General features: G+C 46.8%; 1 protein-coding gene across 5 annotated transcripts in view; it reads left to right on the forward strand.

Moving 5' to 3' along the window:
- Positions 1-9,428: 9,428 nt before the first annotated feature.
- The window catches only part of XYLB (xylulokinase), a 41,420-nt gene continuing 33,835 nt past the window's right edge, over positions 9,429-17,013 (forward strand). For 3 of the 5 annotated variants that reach the window (XR_011250812.1, XR_011250810.1, XR_011250811.1), the window contains exons 1-4: positions 9,472-9,633; positions 10,828-10,910; positions 14,041-14,110; positions 15,504-15,584. Coding sequence is in view for 1 of the 5 variants with exons in the window: in XM_069561483.1 (XP_069417584.1) it covers positions 9,577-9,633; positions 10,828-10,910; positions 14,041-14,110; positions 15,504-15,584 (291 nt within the window). In the remaining 4 variants the exon portion in view is untranslated. Of the gene's footprint in view, positions 9,634-10,827; positions 10,911-14,040; positions 14,111-15,503; positions 15,585-17,013 lie in introns of all 5 variants that reach the window. The other 2 variants (XM_069561483.1, XM_069561484.1) reach the window with 2 other exon arrangements.

A 17,013-nucleotide genomic window follows, 5' to 3' on the forward strand; every position in this document is an offset into this window, starting at 1 on the left:
CAGTAAGAAGCTGGTGTCTAGGACTCCATCTTAAAATACCATTTTTAAAAAAAAAATTGAAGTATGGTTGACTTATGTACAATGTGGTGCTAATTTCTGCTGTAGAGCAAAGTAACTCAGTTATACACATATACGCATTCTTTTTTTTTTTTTTAATGTTTTTCTCCATTATGGTTTATCCCAGGATGTTGGATGTAGCTTCCTGTGCTATACACTAGGACCTAGTTGTTTATCCATTCTAAATGTACAAAGATATCATTTTCTGATTTCTCTGTTCTTTACCCAGTTTCCCAGGATTGCCTCCAAAGAGGGGTTTGAAAGGCCCAGGAAAAAGGATCTCGCGAAATTTCTGCTTACAGGACAACAGGCTATTTGAAAGACCTTCCTTGCTCCTTCTGGGAGAGGCCTGTCTGTGAGCTGTGATGGCCCACACATTAGCTCTGTTTAAATGCCTCATCTCACATTACTTTGGTGGAAGGATTCAGCCAGTGCTGCAGGGAACAGGAGGAAGACATGGGTCTGGACAGAGAAAACTGATGGGGCAGGGTCGAAAGAGCTGGCGGCCACAGATGTGACTGGCAGAAGATCTAGAACACCCCTACCTCACATAAATATTCCTTAGGTGGCCAGGATTCGTCAGTCACTTGCAGATAGGACCCAGTTTGCTTATCTGTTGTTGCTGTTGTTTAGTTGTTAAGTAGTGTCTGGCTCTTTTGTGACCCCATGGACTGTAGCCCAGCAGGCTCCTCTGTGTGTTAAGATTTCCCAGGCAAGAATACTGCAGTGCATTGCCATTTCCTTCTCCAGGGAATCTTCCCGACCCAGGGATCAAACCCGTGTCTCCCTCATTGCAGGCAGATTCTTTACCTCTGAACCATTAGGGAAGGCCACTTGCTTATCTAATCAATGGCTAATATTACCTAGAGTTTGGCATTGTATATTTTAACAGGCCATAGGCTAGCCACTAGCCAGATGAGGCTGTTGAGGGCTTGAAATGTGGGAGCTGAGATGTAGGCACGCCCATAGGCCGAGGTCAGGCTGTGTCTTTATCCTGAGGGCAGTGAGGAGCTTCTGCCGGCTTTGAGGCAGTGGACGCAGAGTCAGTTTTGCCTTCCACAAGGGTTACCTGCTGGCTCTAGGGTGATACATCCATACAGTAGAATGTTTTCTGGCCCAAAAAAGAAATGAAGTACTTATATGCACTACTGTTACTTAGCAAAGGGCTCCTGTGTCTGCAGTGTAGAAGGCCAAACTCTGACACTGGATGTTAGCAGCAAAGTCATGGTTTATTGCAGAGTGCCAAGAAAGGGAGCGGGGGACACATTTCCGATCCATTCCAACTTCGAGTTGGAGGTGTTTTTAAAAGGGAAGAACAAGGAAGCTGAGATTAGTCATTGTCCTGTATCATTTCCCTGATATTTTAAAAATCATAGTTTCAAGGAGTCATGAGCTTTCCAGTTTCCAGTTCTCTGATCTAGATGGTCCATGGCTCAGGGGCCTGTGAGCTCATCTTGCCCTGGAGATGTAACTTGAGTTTGTACATTAGATATCTACAACAGCAATTTTAGTACACAGATGCTGTTTCCATGGTATCAACAGTAGCTGTCTTAGTCATCAGATACCTCTAGTTGATTAGGGTTCAGTGAGCACAGGATCAAGGTCAGAGGGGACAAGAAAAGGAATAATGGTTTCGATAGAGAGGTTAATCATAAACCAGGTAAGGAAACTTTGTTTTAGGAGGCTCAGCTTCACTGCAATGTGAATGAGCCTTGAAAAGTATGCAGAGTATAGTAAACCAGTCACAAGAGGCCACAGAGGTTGTATGATTCTATTTAATTTAAATGTCCTAAATAGGCAAAGTAGATTAGTGGTTGCCAGTGTTTGGGGAGAATGGGAACGAATGAACAAGGGGATTTCTTTGGGGGCTTATGAAAGTGTCCTAAAATTGGTTGTGGCAATGGTTGCACAATTCTGTGAACACACTCAAAACCATTGATCGAGTACTCTAAATAGATTGTGTGGTATGTGACTTATATATCAATGAGGATGTTAAAAAAGAGAGATTAGCAGAAGGCAGAGTAATGAAGGAGCAGAGAGCAGGGTGCTGACCTGACCGCAGTAGAGTTGTGCAGCATTTCTGGAGGGGAGTTTGGTATGATGCACAAATATTGATGTTCTGACTCTGTCTACCCTTTGACTCAGGAATCCTCCCCTGACTTACCCAAAGGAGGAGATACGAAGATAGGTGTACACAAGGAGGTTCATTGCGGCTTTCTTACATTAAAAATATACAATTTGGGGAAAATACAATTTGAGGGGATTTCCTTGGTGATCTGGAGGCTAAGATTCCATGCTCCCAAGGGAGGGGGCCCAGGTTTGATCCCTGGTTAGGAAACTAGGTCCCCCCTGCTGCAATGAAGAATAAAGACCCTGTGTGCTGCAGCTAAGACCTGGCCCAGCCAAATAAATAAATTTTTTTTTATTTCAATTTTTTTTGGCAGGGGGGCGGGGGCGTGAAGCTTATGGGATCTTAGTTCCCCAACCAAAGACTGAACCCATGTCCCGATCAGTGGAAGAGTGGAATTCTAACCACTGGACTGCCAGGGAAGTCCCAATCTTCTTTAAAACAAACTTTAAGTCATTACTAAGAGATGCTACTGTTCAGATTATATAGTTAATACAGTTTATTAAAGCTCTATATTTGCAGACATGAAAAGCTGTCCATGACATATTGTTTAGAGAAGTGGGCAGTTTAACAGGGACTTCAGCAGTTATGTAAAATTCAGGCATTTCTTTACACATAGAGGGAAGTTGATCAAAAGGCTGTGTATCTTTCAGAGCCCCTGATTTATGGAGTGTATTAGTTTTCTCGGGCTGCTGAAACAAGTACCACAAAGTGGGTGGTTTAAAGATGGAGATTTACTTTTTCACAGTTCTAGAGGCTACAATCCCAAAATTAAGATTATGGTGGGGTACTTTGGTCACCTGATGCGAAGAACTGACTCATTTGAAAAGACCCTGATGCTGGGAATGATTGAAGGTAGGAGGAGAGGGGGACAACAGAGGATGAGATGGTTGGATGGCATCACCGACAATGGACATGAGTTTGCGTAAGCTCCGGGAGTTGGTGATGGACAGGGAAGCCTTTGGCGTACTACAGTCCATGGGGTCGCAAAGAGTCAGACGTGACTGAGCAGCTGAACTGAACTGAGTGTTCTCTTTGGAGAATCTGGGAAAGAACCTTTCTGTGCCTCTTCTAGCTTTGGGTAGTTGCCAGCAGTCCTTGAGTGTGTATCTGTGTGTGTGTCTAAATTTCTCTTTTCCTATGGGGATACCAGTCACTGGACGAGGGCCCACCCAGTACAAAGTCATTTAAATTTGATTACAACTGCAAAGACCTTATATCCAAATAAGGTCACATTCACAGGTACTGGGAATTAGAACTTGAATGTACATTTGGGGAATACACAACTCTGCTCACTATGTATGCTGTGCTGTGCTTAGTCGCTCCGTCATGTCCGAGTCTTTGCCACCCCATGGACTGTAGCCCGCCAGGCCCCTCTGTCCACTGGGATTCTCCAGGCAAGAATACTGGAGTGGGTTGCCATGCCCCTCCTCCAGGGGGCCTTTCCAACCCAGGGATCGAACCCAGGTCTCCCTCATTGAAGGCAGATTCTTTACCATCTGAACCACCAGAGAAGCCCAAGAATACTGAAGTGGGTAGCCGATCCCTTCTCCAGGGGAACTTCCCCACCCAGGGATTGAACCAGGGTCTCCTGCATTCATTGCAGGGCGGATTCTTTACCATTTGAGCTACCATGGAAGCCCCTCTGCTCACTATATGATGTTCGTTCATTTCTTTTCACTCTTTAAACAATTTTTAAATTTATCTTTGGCTGTGCTGGGTCTTTGTTGCTACTTGGGCTTTCTCTAGTTGTAGCAACCTGGAGCTACTCTAGTTGCAGCGAGCGAGCTTCTCCTGGTGGAGTTTTCTCTTGTTGCGGAGCACAGGTTAGACAGCGGGCGGGCTTTCGTAGCGGCAATACGTGGTCTCATGGGCTCTGGAATGCTGGCTCAGTAGTTGTGGTGCACGGGCTTAGTTGCTCTTTTCACTCCTTAATGAAAGCATTCAAGAATATGCATTTATCTTTTGAGTAGGTGTATCCCCAAAGTTCTTGAAAGGATGTTTTCCTTTTCCTTGGTTCTAAACAGTGTGTTGTATTTTGACTTCCTCTTTGACTCAGGAATTATTTAAGAGAATAAGTTAAAAGTACTAAGCAGCCTGAGATCCACCCTGTTACTGCTATTTTGTTTGCTTGTTTTCTTTTTCTTTATTCTTTTAGTCTACAAGTTAAAAGCTCAACAATACAGAGTAAATTCAAATGCAGAAGTCACTCCCTAACCACCAGTTTCTAAATCTCACTCCAACAGATAATTGTTAATATCTTGGAGAGGCTTCCCTAATGGAAAGTGGCTAAGACTTTGTGCTCCCAATGCAGGGGGCCCAGTTTGATCCCTGGCCAGGGAACTAGATCCCACATGCCACAAATAAAAGTTTGCATGCCACAACTAAGACCCAGAAGAGCCGAATAAATATTTAAGTCTGTCTTTGACAGAAAAGAAACTCATTGAAAAAAACCCAAAACTTGAAGTATATATTTCCAGACCTTCCTTTCATGTATACAAAACTACAGGGTTTAATTATCTGCTTTAAACACTACTGGAATAGGAGAAATTGAGATTCCAAGGGATAAAAGCAGTAAAACCAGGAAAATGCAAGAGAAGAACACCAACGTTTAGTTTTCCTAAATCAAATTAGCTTCTGAGGTGAATACAAACACAGAAAGAGCAGGAGCTTTTCTCCTCAGGGCTCTTTAGAATCTGATGGAACATCAAAGTCCATCAAACTTTTCTCCAGATGTAAACACAAAATCAGCTTTATTTATTGATTTGCTGCTGCTGCTGCTAAATCACTTCAATTGTGTCCGACTCTGTGCGACCCCAGAGACGGCAGCCCGCCGGGCTCCCCCGTCCCTGGGATTCTCCAGACAAGAACACTGGAGTGGGATGCCATGTCCTTCTCCAATGCATGAAAGTGAAAAGTGAAAGTGAAGTTGCTCAGTCGTGTCCAACTCTTAGCGATCCCATGGACTGCAGCCTACCAGGCTCCTCCGTCCATGGGATTTTCCAGGCATGAGTACTGGAGTGGGGTGCCATTGATTTAAATTTATTTTAACTGGAGGCTAATTACTTTACAATATTGTGGTGATTTTTTCCATACATTGACATGAATCGGCTCTGGGTGTACATGTGTTCCCCATCCTGAACCCCCCCTCCTGCCTCCCTCCCCATCCCATCCCTCAGGGTCTCATCCCAGTGCACCAGCCCTGGGCACCCTGTCTCATGCATCGGACCTGGACTGGCAATCTATTTCACATATGATAATTCATGTTTCAATGCTATTCTCTCAAATCATCCCACCCTCACCTTCTCCCACAGAGTCCAAAAGTCTGTTGTTTACATTTGTGTCTCTTTTGCTGTCTTGCATATAGGGTCATAGTTGCCATCTTTCTAAATTCCATATATATGTATTAATATACTGTTTTGGTGTTTTTCTTTTGACTTACTTCACTCTATATAATGGGCTCCAGTTTCATCCACCTCATTAGAACTGATTCAAATGCATTCTTTTTAATAGCTGAGATCAGCTTTAAAAAAAATCTGAATCTCAGCTGCTTGAGTTACTTATTTAACTAGAGGCAGGACCCACCCCTTACCCTCAGACTTGGATAAACAAATCTGTATGACGTTTGCCCTGCTAAGGGCTATAGTTCAAAACATTTCTTTTCACTCATAATAGTGTCCCACTGATCTTACAAAAATCTTGTACTACCTTTGAGATAGAACAGAAAGAAGAATTATTTAATTTCTGACATATCTCAAGATGAAATCTATAAGATTTCAGACAGGTATAATAAATTATTGAATGTGAAAGTCACTCAGTCGTGTCCAACTCTTTGCGACCTCATGGACTGTAGCATGCTAGGCTCCTCTGCCCATAGAATTCTCCAGGCCAGAATACTGGAGTGGAGCTGTTCCCTTCTCCAGGGTATCTTCCCAACCCAGGGGTCAAACCCAGGTCTCTCACATTGCAGGCAGATTCTTTATCATCTGAGCCACCAGGGAAGCCCTAAATTAGTGAATCTGAATTATAATTGATTTTTTTTAAACTTTCATTTTTTGGCCACATCATGCGACTTGCAGGATCTTAGTTCCCCAACCCAGGGCCATGGCAGTGAAAAGTGCCAAGTCCTAACCATTGGATCACCAGGGAAGTGCCTGAATTTTCTATTACATTTCCCAATTTCTGATTACTTTTGATTCAGTGATTTTATCTTTGTGTTAAAAGTGGAAGGGATATATATACTATATATCAAACTTTATATATATATATATATATATATATATAGCTTTATATATATAAAGCTACCAGTATACTCCTAACTTTTCACTCTTAAAACTACTTATTTAAAAGGATGTATATATGCCTGAATGGTTTCAGTAGCATCAGTACTAATGAACACAGCTTTAGGTAGGTTAGATAAAAACAATTAGTCTGCTATTATTACACAAACAGAATAAAATATATTGGAGTTTAAAAACAGTGCATTTTTATCCAGAAAGCATATTTCTTCAGAGTTTTTCTCAAAGAGGTTAACTTTGAGAAAAATTCATGTTGCGGCTGCAGACTTTAAAGAATGAAGAGATAGTTCAGGGATGTTTCATTGGTGAACAGAGTATAGAAACTGAATTTATGTTTGTCTCCCTTTTCCTATTTTACAATGAGTTCTCATTTTTATATCTACTAAATGAAATGTTTTTCTTTTTCTGAAGAGCTTACATCTAGTGCTTACCCTCAGATTAGTTTTCACTGACTTGTGTGTCAAGATGTAATATATTCAGTTAGCAAACACCTAGACTGAAAGAAAACTTGATTCAGTCAAAGACCTTGCTCAGTTCAGTCACTCAGTCATGTCCGACTCTTTGTGACCCCATGGACTGCAGCACACCAGGCTTCCCTGTCCATCACCAACTCCCGGAGCTTGCTCAAACTCATGTCCATTGAGTCGATGATGCCATCCAACCATCTCATCCTCTGTTGTCCCCTTCTCCTCTTGCCTCTTATCTTTCCCAGCATCAGGGTTTTTTCCAATGAGTTCTTCGCATGAGGTGGCCAAAGCATTGGAGTTTCAGCTTCAGCATCAGTCCTTCCAATGAATATTCAGGACTGATCTCCTTTAGAATAGACTGGTTGGATCTCCTTGCAGTCCAAGGGACTCTGAAGAGTCTTTTCCAACCCCACAATTCAAAAGCATCAATTCTTTGGTGCTCAGCTTTCTTTATAGTCCAGCTCTCACATCCATATATGACTACCAGAAAAACCAGTAGCTTTGACAAGACGAACCTTTGTTGGCAAAGTAATGTCTCTGCTTTTTAATATGCTGTCTAGGTTGGTCATAGACCTTGCTAGGAGAAGAAAATGTAGGCTAATATCTTTGTAGAAAATGTCAGAAAGTAGCTTTGTGGCTTGAAGGTGGGGAAACACTTCTTAAACAAAATCAATATGGAGAAAAACTGACAGATTTTATTACATTCAAATTAAATTTTTCCAGTCCATGAAGGGCAAGATGGACAAAGTTAGCAGATAAATGACATATTGAGAGAAGATATTTGCAATACCTAAGACCAATTGGGAACTTACATCTTGAAATATAAGAAACTCCTGCAAATCCTTAAAAAAAGACAAAAATTCCCAATTTGAAAAATGGGCAAAGGGAATAAGCAGGGGATTCACTGAATGTCAGGAAATCCTAAATGGCTGGTGAGTGTATATGAAGAGAAGCTCAAAATCATCAATAATGAGAGAAATGCAAATTAAAGCAATAATGAGAAACCACTCCTCACCTATTACACTGCCAAAATCAAAAAGGATATAAATGCCAGGTAATATATATAGGATGGAGAAGTTCAGGTACCCTTGGGCATTCCAGGTGGGAGTGTAGACCAGTATAGCGATTCTCAGAAGTAATCCAGTACTCTGATCACACGAGTTACGCACACATAGTATAAACCCTACTCTTGGATATTACCCACCCCCCCCCAAAAAAAATTCCCCCCAGAGGTCCACAGAACCATGGATGAGGAGGTTTCAACCTGTGCTACTTGCAATAGTGGGGAACTGGAGTCCACCCCAGTGTCCCTCAGGGGCAGCTTGAGCAGCAAAACCTGGGGTCAGTACACTAATGAACACGAAAGAACTGTTACAAGCAACCAAGCAGATGAGGGGTTCCCACACACTGTACACTTCATGGCATCCTTCAGAATCTGAGTTTTGTCACGCGCTTCTTGGCCAAAAGAAGAGATTAATGGTTCTGTTTAGTAAGGATCAATAGTTAGACCCAAATGGCTTCATATATACCTGTGTCCTAACAACTTAAAAGCTCTTTAAAGAAATTAGTGCACATAAGTAGGGAGAGAAAATGATTTCATTTCCTTCTTAAACAAGCATAATTACTCACTAAGGGGATGTGTGTGCCTGTTGGGTGTTGCACAACTCTTGAAAGATTAGGATCAGACTGAAAACTGCTGCCCTTATTTTTGCACTTTAATTTTCCCTGCAGTACTTGTTTATCACCATGACTGCTTAATCACCGCGATTTGCTGATCACTATGACACAGGTTTGCAAAGATATGCCTTATCCTAGAAAAGAATCTAGCAAATTCAGTGTAAGAACCGTTGACTGCCCAGCAGTCAACAGTCAACCACTCACCAGTGCCCTTAGAGACTGACAAAGGTTGAGATGAGCATGCCCGTCTTTCCCTCCAAAAGTAAAACTACCTCACTGCACCCCTGTGGGTTCCCTGCACCTTCCCAGAGCACCTGGGCGCACAGTTTGGGAACCAGAGAATACATATAACTATGAGTAAACTGTAAAAACAGTGCTGAATTTTAAAAAGTACTTCAAAGCTAATGCCTAGGGATTTCCTGGTGGTCCAGGGATTGGGGCTCTTCGCTTTCACTGCCGACAGCGCAGATTCAGTCCCTGGGTCCATTGTCCTGTGCCCCCTAACGCCGCACCATGAGTGGACAGGGCTCCAGTACCTGAGAGAGACGAACTCGGAGGTCCCAGGCTCCGGGCTCTCAGAGAGACAGGTGGGAACAAGCCGGCCTAAGGATGAATCCTCTGGTCCAGGCGTCCTCCAAAGGAAGGCAGGCCGCGATAAGGCCGGGTCTGCGCAGGGAGCACATTTGGATGGAGGCGGGCGAGGTGGGGTTGGAGGGAGCGAGCTGCTGGTCGCCCAGGTGCGAAAAGCACCTGATGCCGAGCAGCGGCGCGTCCCCACCTCGCTCGCCCGCAGGTGGCGCCAGAGCGCAAGGCGGCGGGGGCCCCGGGTCCGGGAGTTCTGCCGGGCGGGGCGAGGGGCGGGCCCGGCGTGTCTGCGCGTTGGAGCGCGGCGACAGTCCGGCCGCGGGAAGGACTGACGGAACGGCGCGCCGCCGGATCCTCCGCGGCCATGGCCGAGCGCGCCGCTCGCCGCTGCTGCCTGGGCTGGGACTTCAGCACGCAGCAGGTATCGGCGCGGGCCCCGGGGCGGGCTGGCGGGGACCCCGGCGCCCGGAACCCTGGGCCGCGCTGCGAGCGCTTCTCTCTCGGGCTTCCCCGGGGACCCGGCACCTCCGCCAGGCCTGTACCCCGGCTCTCCCAGAAAGGGGGCCCTCCACCCCCACCCCTTCAAGGGATCCGCGGGCACGCGGCGGGGAGATGCCCGGGAACCTCAAAGGCTCGCACGCCGTCTTGAGCACAGGTTGCCAGGGACCCGAAGGAACTCAGCTGCTTTAAACAGAGGGCCAGACAGACGGGGAGACACGCAGGCGGAGCCAGTGACCGGGAACCAGATCACCGCTTGAACCTTTTTTTTTTTTTAAGTGAAACGGGCACGATGCACACCTGAACTTTGTTCCGCCTGTGACAGCCCTTGGATGGCACCAGCGTGCCCAGGTCAACGTGCCCGACTGTGGTGCTCCCTGAGTCAGGCACGCAGGCAAGGAGAGTCAAGATTTGCTTTCCAGTTTGGGGTATCAAGGGGCTCCTTCTCCTTAACTTAGGACATGGTCGCAGTTAAAGACAAACCCCTCTCCACAGATGGGTCAGGGGAGCAAGGCTGTGGTCTATCCCTGACCAGAAACTCCTGGGGGGGACCTTGGATAAGTCAGGTTGTCTTGCTAGGCCTGTTTCTGCATCTGTCCAGTAAAGGAGTTGTACCCTGGAGTTTGGAATCTGCTCCGTTGGGACATGTATCTCTGGTCCTTGATCATGGCCTTTGGGAACAAACCGGGGACCTTGCCTGGTCTCTTAGAGCCCTGCAGGCGTGGACACCCCAGAGACATCTCCAAACCCTGCCTCCCATTCCTTCTCCTCTGGGACTTCCTCAGACCTTCTTGCCTGCCATAGGAACCAGCTCATCCATGAACATCTACTTCTAGAGGATTTTGGCTTTGGCTGTTTGGGAGGGCAGAAATTCCCGGAATGTTTCGGGGTGTTTCTGTTTAGCCCCTCCACTTCTTCATTTTACTAAGTCTTCGGATATGTCGTCAGATGAGGCCTCTTACCCGGATAATTGCCACGATGCACCGCAGCCTCAAGGAGGTCTCCAGGCTGAACCACTTCTAGAGGGCTGGGCTTCACCTGGTGATGTTCATATCCCCGGACCAGTGTAGAAGCTGAGGAAAAGTCTATCCATTATTTTTACTGTTTTACCTTCCAGGTAAAAGTTGTTGCTGTTGATGCAGAGCTGAGTGTCTTCTATGAGGACAGTGTGCAGTTTGACAGAGACCTTGTAGAGTTTGGGTATGTACCTAAGGTGCCTGTGTGTGTGTGTGGGGGTGGTTTTGGGGTCCACCCTAAACCCTTTTTTGGGGCCCCACTGCATGGCCTTTGTGGGATGGTTGTTCCCTGACCAGGGATCGAACCTGTGCTCCTTGCAGTGCAAGCATGGAGTCCTAACCACTGGGCTGCCAAGGAATTCCAGCTTTTTACATTTATAAACCACACTATTCTGGTTTCCTCAGATTGCGAGGAGGGCGACCTTGACACATCACTCAACATCTTTATTTTGTGCCTGGAATGCACTCTCCTGCATTCTTTCTGAATTCTGCACGTGGCTTCATATAGGTAGTAGGTATCAGTAGAGACTCACTTTGTACCAAGCACTGTGCTGCATGCTGGGATTTGATGGTGAAGCAGAGAGTCATGGTTCTTGCTCTCTCAGTTCTTCACATTTAGTGGGGAAGATTGATATCAGGCAAAGACTGATTGATTAACAAAAAACACAAAAGAATGTTTTTTTAATAAACTCAGAAAAGGCCTCTGACGGAAAGGATCTCACTTCTTTAAGTACTTATTGTAAAGAAATATGATCTAGATTTGGAAGAGTAGGTTAGAGAATGTTTCTAAGGAGGTAGTGCTTAAGCCAGGATCTGAATGAGTGGGGTTAGCCAGGTGATAGATGGTAGAGAGCTTTCCAGGCAGAAAGAATAGCATGTGCAAAGGCCCTGTGGCAAGGAGCACTGCTCATTCATGGAACTGAAGAAGGCTGAGTGGCTAGGGAGCAGAGAGGGTGGGGTGGGCCATATAAGCCATGGAATGGAGTCTGTCTTTATCTTAAAAGCTATGGTTGCCCACTGTAGGGCTGTAGGGATTGGGGGAGGGGACAGTGTGAGATGGTTGTTTTTGTTTTTTAAAAAGATCTCTCTGGGTGCAGTGGGAAAGCAGATAGGATGTGGCCAAAGTACATGTTGGGAAACCACTGAGGAGGTTTTCCAAAGATTATCTGGATGAGAAATGATATTGATTGGATGAGAGAGAGCTGGGTGGTAAAATTGGCAGGTCTTGGTACAGAATTTATTATGAGATATGAGAGTGAGGCTTCTGGCTGGCCTCCGGGGTGGATAGTAGACTGTGAAAGAGAATTGGTTTCTGGGAAAAAGATCATGATTTTAGATTTTTGTATTAGTTTGGTAGGACTTCCAGACAAAATCCCACAGACTGAGTGGTTTAAACAAGACTTTTTGAAAGATTAAGTAACACTGTGGCTGCGTTGAGTCTCTGTGGCTGCGAGAAGGCTTTCTCTCGTTGCGGGGAGTGGGGGTTGCTCTCTAGTTTGAGTGTGTGGCTTCTCGTTGGGCTGACTTCTCTTGTGGGGCACAGGCGCTAGAGGCCAGGCCCAGTAGTTGGGATACATGGCCTTAGTTGCCCCGAGGCGTGTGGAATTTTCCTGGACCAAGGGTTGAACCTGTGTCCGCTGCATTGGCACTGGATTCTTAATGACTGAACCACGAGGGCAATCCAAACAAGACACATTTATGTTCTTATTCTTCTGGAGTCTGGAAGTCCAAGTTCAAAGTGCTGGCAGGGTTGGTTTCCTCTGAGATCTTTCTCACTGCTTTCCAGATGGCTGCCTTCTTTGCTGCCTCTCACGTGGCCATCCTTCTGTGTGAGTGCACCCCTGGCATCTCCTGGTTATTTATGCCCTTATCTTTTATAAGGACATCAACCATACCGGATTAGGGCCCACCCTGATGACTTCTTCGTAACTTAATTATCTCTTTAAAGGTACTATCTCCAAACACAGTCACATTGTAAGGTACTGGGGCTTAGGACACGGTGAACCTTGAAGGACACAATTCAGTTCATAACCGTTGTGGATCTGTAGATTTTGAGGTGGCTTGGAGTGGTCCTGGTGGAAGTGTCCCTCCGTGTCTATTTCAGATAGCACTTATTCCTTGAAGCCTTCCCTTCTGGCCTCTCCATCTCACTGCCCATCACCTTCTGTTGCCATCTGTTTCTTCCCCAGCTGATGTGTCTCCTTTGAGCTGAGGTTGGAGGCTATCTTGCTTTCATATTTTATATTACTACAGGCCACCCCTCTTAGAGTTTTGGTAGTTTGTATCTTTCAAGGAATTGGTCTATTTCATCTAGCCTATCAGATTTGTGGCCATAGAATTGTTCCTAATATTCCTCTATTGTCTTCCGATGTCTGTGAGATCAGCAGTGAAGACCCTTCTCTCATTTCTGATGTTGGTAATTTATGTCTTCTCTCTTTTTTTTTCCTTGATTAGCTTGACTAGAGGTTTATCAGTTGACCTTTCCATAGGATCAGCTTTTGGTTTCTTTGATTTTTCTCTTTTCATTTTTGTTGACTCGTGCTCTGCTGCTGCTGCTAAGTCACTTCAGTCGTGTCCAACTCTGTGTGACCCCATAGACGGCAGCCCACCAGGCTCCCCTGTCCCTGGGATTCTCCAGGCAAGAACACTGGAGTGGGTTGCCATTTCCTTCTCCAGTGCATGAAAGTGAAAAGTGAAAGTGAAGTCGCTCAGTCGTGTCCGACTCTTTCCGACCCCATGGACTGCAACCCACCAGGCTCCTCTGTCCATGGGATTTTTCAGGCAAGAGCACTGGAGTGGGGTGCCATCGCCTTCTCCAACTTGTGGTCTAATTTTTATTAAATTTATTATTTCTTCTCTCCTGCATGGATTATTGTCGCCATATTTGAGTTTTTGTTTTTTAATGTCATTGAATATCTCAGTCTCTTTCTGTTGCTTCTTGATTTTGACTCATCGTTTAAAAGGCCTCCTCACTCCAAAATTAGGAAGTGGACTTGGAAGGGCTTCTCATCCAACCCCAAACTTTCCTAACCCTTTTATGCCCACTGCTCCAAGTGACAGCATTGCAGGGTGAACACCTTATATTTAGAAGGCTTGTTTTTGCTGGTGCTTTCGGAGAATTGCCACCTCTGAGCCACACTGGGCAATTTCCGTGCCTTCTCTCTCCATCTTGCCCATCATCTTCCCTGTTCAATCTAGAGTTCCCCCACGAGGCTGGGGGCGGGGTGCTTCTCCTTCTGCGGGAGGGATCCCGGATCTGCCATTGCCGGGCCCCCACCTAAGGCTCTGTCCCACATTATCTCTTCTGCTTGTAGGACTCAGGGTGGAGTTCATGTTCACAAGGATGGCCTGACAGTGACCTCTCCGGTCCTGATGTGGGTCCAGGTAAGACAGGGATTCCTGTCCCTCTCTTGTCCCAGCCTGTCTTACCAGCAGACTTGGAAATTTGCTCAGAAGCCTGAAGGTGGCAGCTCATGAGAGCCCCTGTTGAGACCAGGTCCTCCTGGGCAGGTGGAGTCTGCACGATCCAGGGCCAGCCTCGGTCTTAGCTGGTGGCAGGACTTCTGAGCTGAAGAGACTCACAGAGGGGCTTCCAGGTGCCGAAACCAGAGCAGCTGGAAAGTCCTGCCATCTTTAAAATGCCACAGAGCAGACCTTTCCCAAACATTCCACTTTCAGGCCCGGTGTCCTCCCGTGTACCCTGAGATCCAAACATGGCCCTTACACTCTCCTTTTAGCGCTCAGTCCCCAGGCCCTTCAACTCCAGCGGCAGGGGCCCTCAGTGTGGCGACTTGTGACCTGCCCATTCGGGCTTAGATCCATCCCAAGCTAGGCCTGCCTCTCAGGCCCAGTGAGGAAGGAAGATGCCTGTTGCCAGACCTGCATTACCTGTGAGGCCACAGGACTAGGGTGTGGATAGCACAGGCAGGTGTGATAGGAGCCGAGGGCTCTCTCATGGACCTCAGGGGACCTGGGACCCTGGAACCAGGGGTCAGACAAAGGTAGCAACTGAATGTCCTCTGCCCACAGGTTTTTCAGTTCTCGGATGCTTAGCTGTGCTGCATGGCGTGGGGGATCTAGTTCCCTGACTGGGATTGAACCCAGGGCCCCCTGCACTGGGAGCTCAGAGTCTTGGCCACTGGACCACCAGCAAAGTCTGTGGAGCCTTGTTCTGATGGGAGCTTCAAGTTTGCTCTTTGCTTCTCCATTGCAGTGAAGACATATCAGTAATATGGTGGACTGAAAATGCAGATAAAAGAAACAAAAATTTGAGCCACCTGGTTTCGGCTCTTCCTGAATACTTGCGTGCATGCTCAGTCCTGTCCAACTCTTTGCAACTCCGTGGACGGTAGCCCACCAGGCTCCCCTGTCCATGGAATTTCCCAGGCAAGAATACTGGAGTGGGTTGCCATTTCCTCCTCCAAGGGATCTTTTCAACTTAAGGGATTGAACCGGCATCTCCTGCATTGACAGGTGGATTCTTTACCACTGAGCCACCTGAGAGGCCCTTCTGAATGTTTGGAGGTCACCAGTTGGAGAGGCAAACTTTGAGGATTGCTGGTTTCTGATTCCATTTCTTTAAAATATTTTTAGCATAGCTCACCTTTTTATTTGGTTGATGCCTACTCATTTAATTGATGTACTCTGCTTCCAAATCCTGAGTCATCGGTTTCTTCTTTATCTCCACTGACAGGGCAGGCACTGAAAATCCAGGCTTGGGCATTAGCCTGGTTCCGTGGTTCAGGACAGTCATGGTGGGTCCTGTGTTTCTTTTCAGGCTTTGGATATCATCTTGGAGAAGATGAAGGCTTCGGGCTTTGACTTCTCTCAAGTCCTCGCCTTGTCTGGGGCGGGCCAGGTGTGTTTGCTGCAGCCTCTGTTTGCAGCATGAGGGGCGTCTGTCTTGGGTGGTGCTGTGGGTGCTGAGGTGTTGCTAAGTCACTTCAGTCGTGTCCGACTCTGTGCGACCCCATAGATGGCAGCCCACCAGGCTCCCCCGTCCCTGGGATTCTCCAGGCAAGAACACTGGAGTGGGTTGCCATTTCCTTCTCCAGTGCATGAAAGTGAAAAGTGGAAGTGAAGTCGCTCAGTCGTGTCCGACTCTTAGCGACCCCATGGACTGCCGCTTTCCAGGCTCCTCCGCCCATGGGATTTTCAGGCAAGAGTACTGGAGTGGGGTGCCATTGGCTCCCCTCAAAGGACGGTGCACATTCTTGAGAGTCACTGCACAAGTTTCGTTGCAGTGAAAATCCCTATAGCTGTTTCACCTTGGAGGATGAAACACAGGATTTGAGACAGTTCGTACAGTTGAATGTTGTACAGAAGAGAACACTGGGTGAGGAGGAACTGGATCCAGGTCCTCCAAGGGGATGGAGGAAGAATGTGACATGAATTTATTATGACTGTTTGAAGGTACGCAATGGCTTCCCTCTTTTCCGGAAGTAAAAATAAAGTCAGAAATCATGCTAATAACTATAGTAGTGTGGTAATGACAAAGAACATTGGACACCTAGTGTATGCCAGGTGCGGTGCTGAACATCTTACATGCACTAACTTAGTCCTCATAGCAGTCGTACCAGGAGGTATCCTGCAGTGGTTAGCACAGGGGGCTCCAGGTTTGATCCCTAGCCCTGTCATTTGCAAGCAGTGACCTGGGGCACGTTGTCCAGCTTTCTGGTGCCCCCATACTCTAATCTGCTGTGAGGTCAATGTGAATGTTAAATAGATAGGACAGTGCAAAAAACCCTCCAAGTTTTAGCTACTGTTTTTATTATCATTGCCATTTACATGGGGAAACGGAGGCACAGAGAGGTGATGTCACTTGTCAAAGGTCACCTAGCTGCTAGGAGGGGGAGTGAGGATTCCAGTCCAGTGTTATCCTCTGAGTCACTCTGCCCCATGCTGGTTTAGCATGTCTTCACATCCTCATTAGAGAGCACTCACCAACTCTTCTGAAGGTGCCTCTTCCCCTGACCTATTGAAACTTATTGACTGTGTCCTTGTTCTACTAAACAGAGTCCCTGGTGGTCTCGGCTGCCTCCCGCACCTGGACCCCCTCTCCCTCCCACACGCCCCCTCTGCCCCCTTGGCCACATGTCCCAGGAGCGCCTCAAGTTTGCCATTTCTCTGACTGGGCGCTCCGTCTTGCCCCAGGTGCCCTCCTTTGGTGCCCTTTCTCAGGGAGTTGTCCCTCCCCACCTGGGACCACAACCCAAGTGTCAGCCTCGATTCCCCCGTCCTCCTGCCCCCGCATTCCAGGGGGCCCCCTAATCCTGCTCATTTCTCCC

This window comes from Ovis canadensis, chromosome 19 (genome assembly GCF_042477335.2).
Source record: "Ovis canadensis isolate MfBH-ARS-UI-01 breed Bighorn chromosome 19, ARS-UI_OviCan_v2, whole genome shotgun sequence".
NCBI lineage: Eukaryota > Metazoa > Chordata > Mammalia > Artiodactyla > Bovidae > Ovis > Ovis canadensis.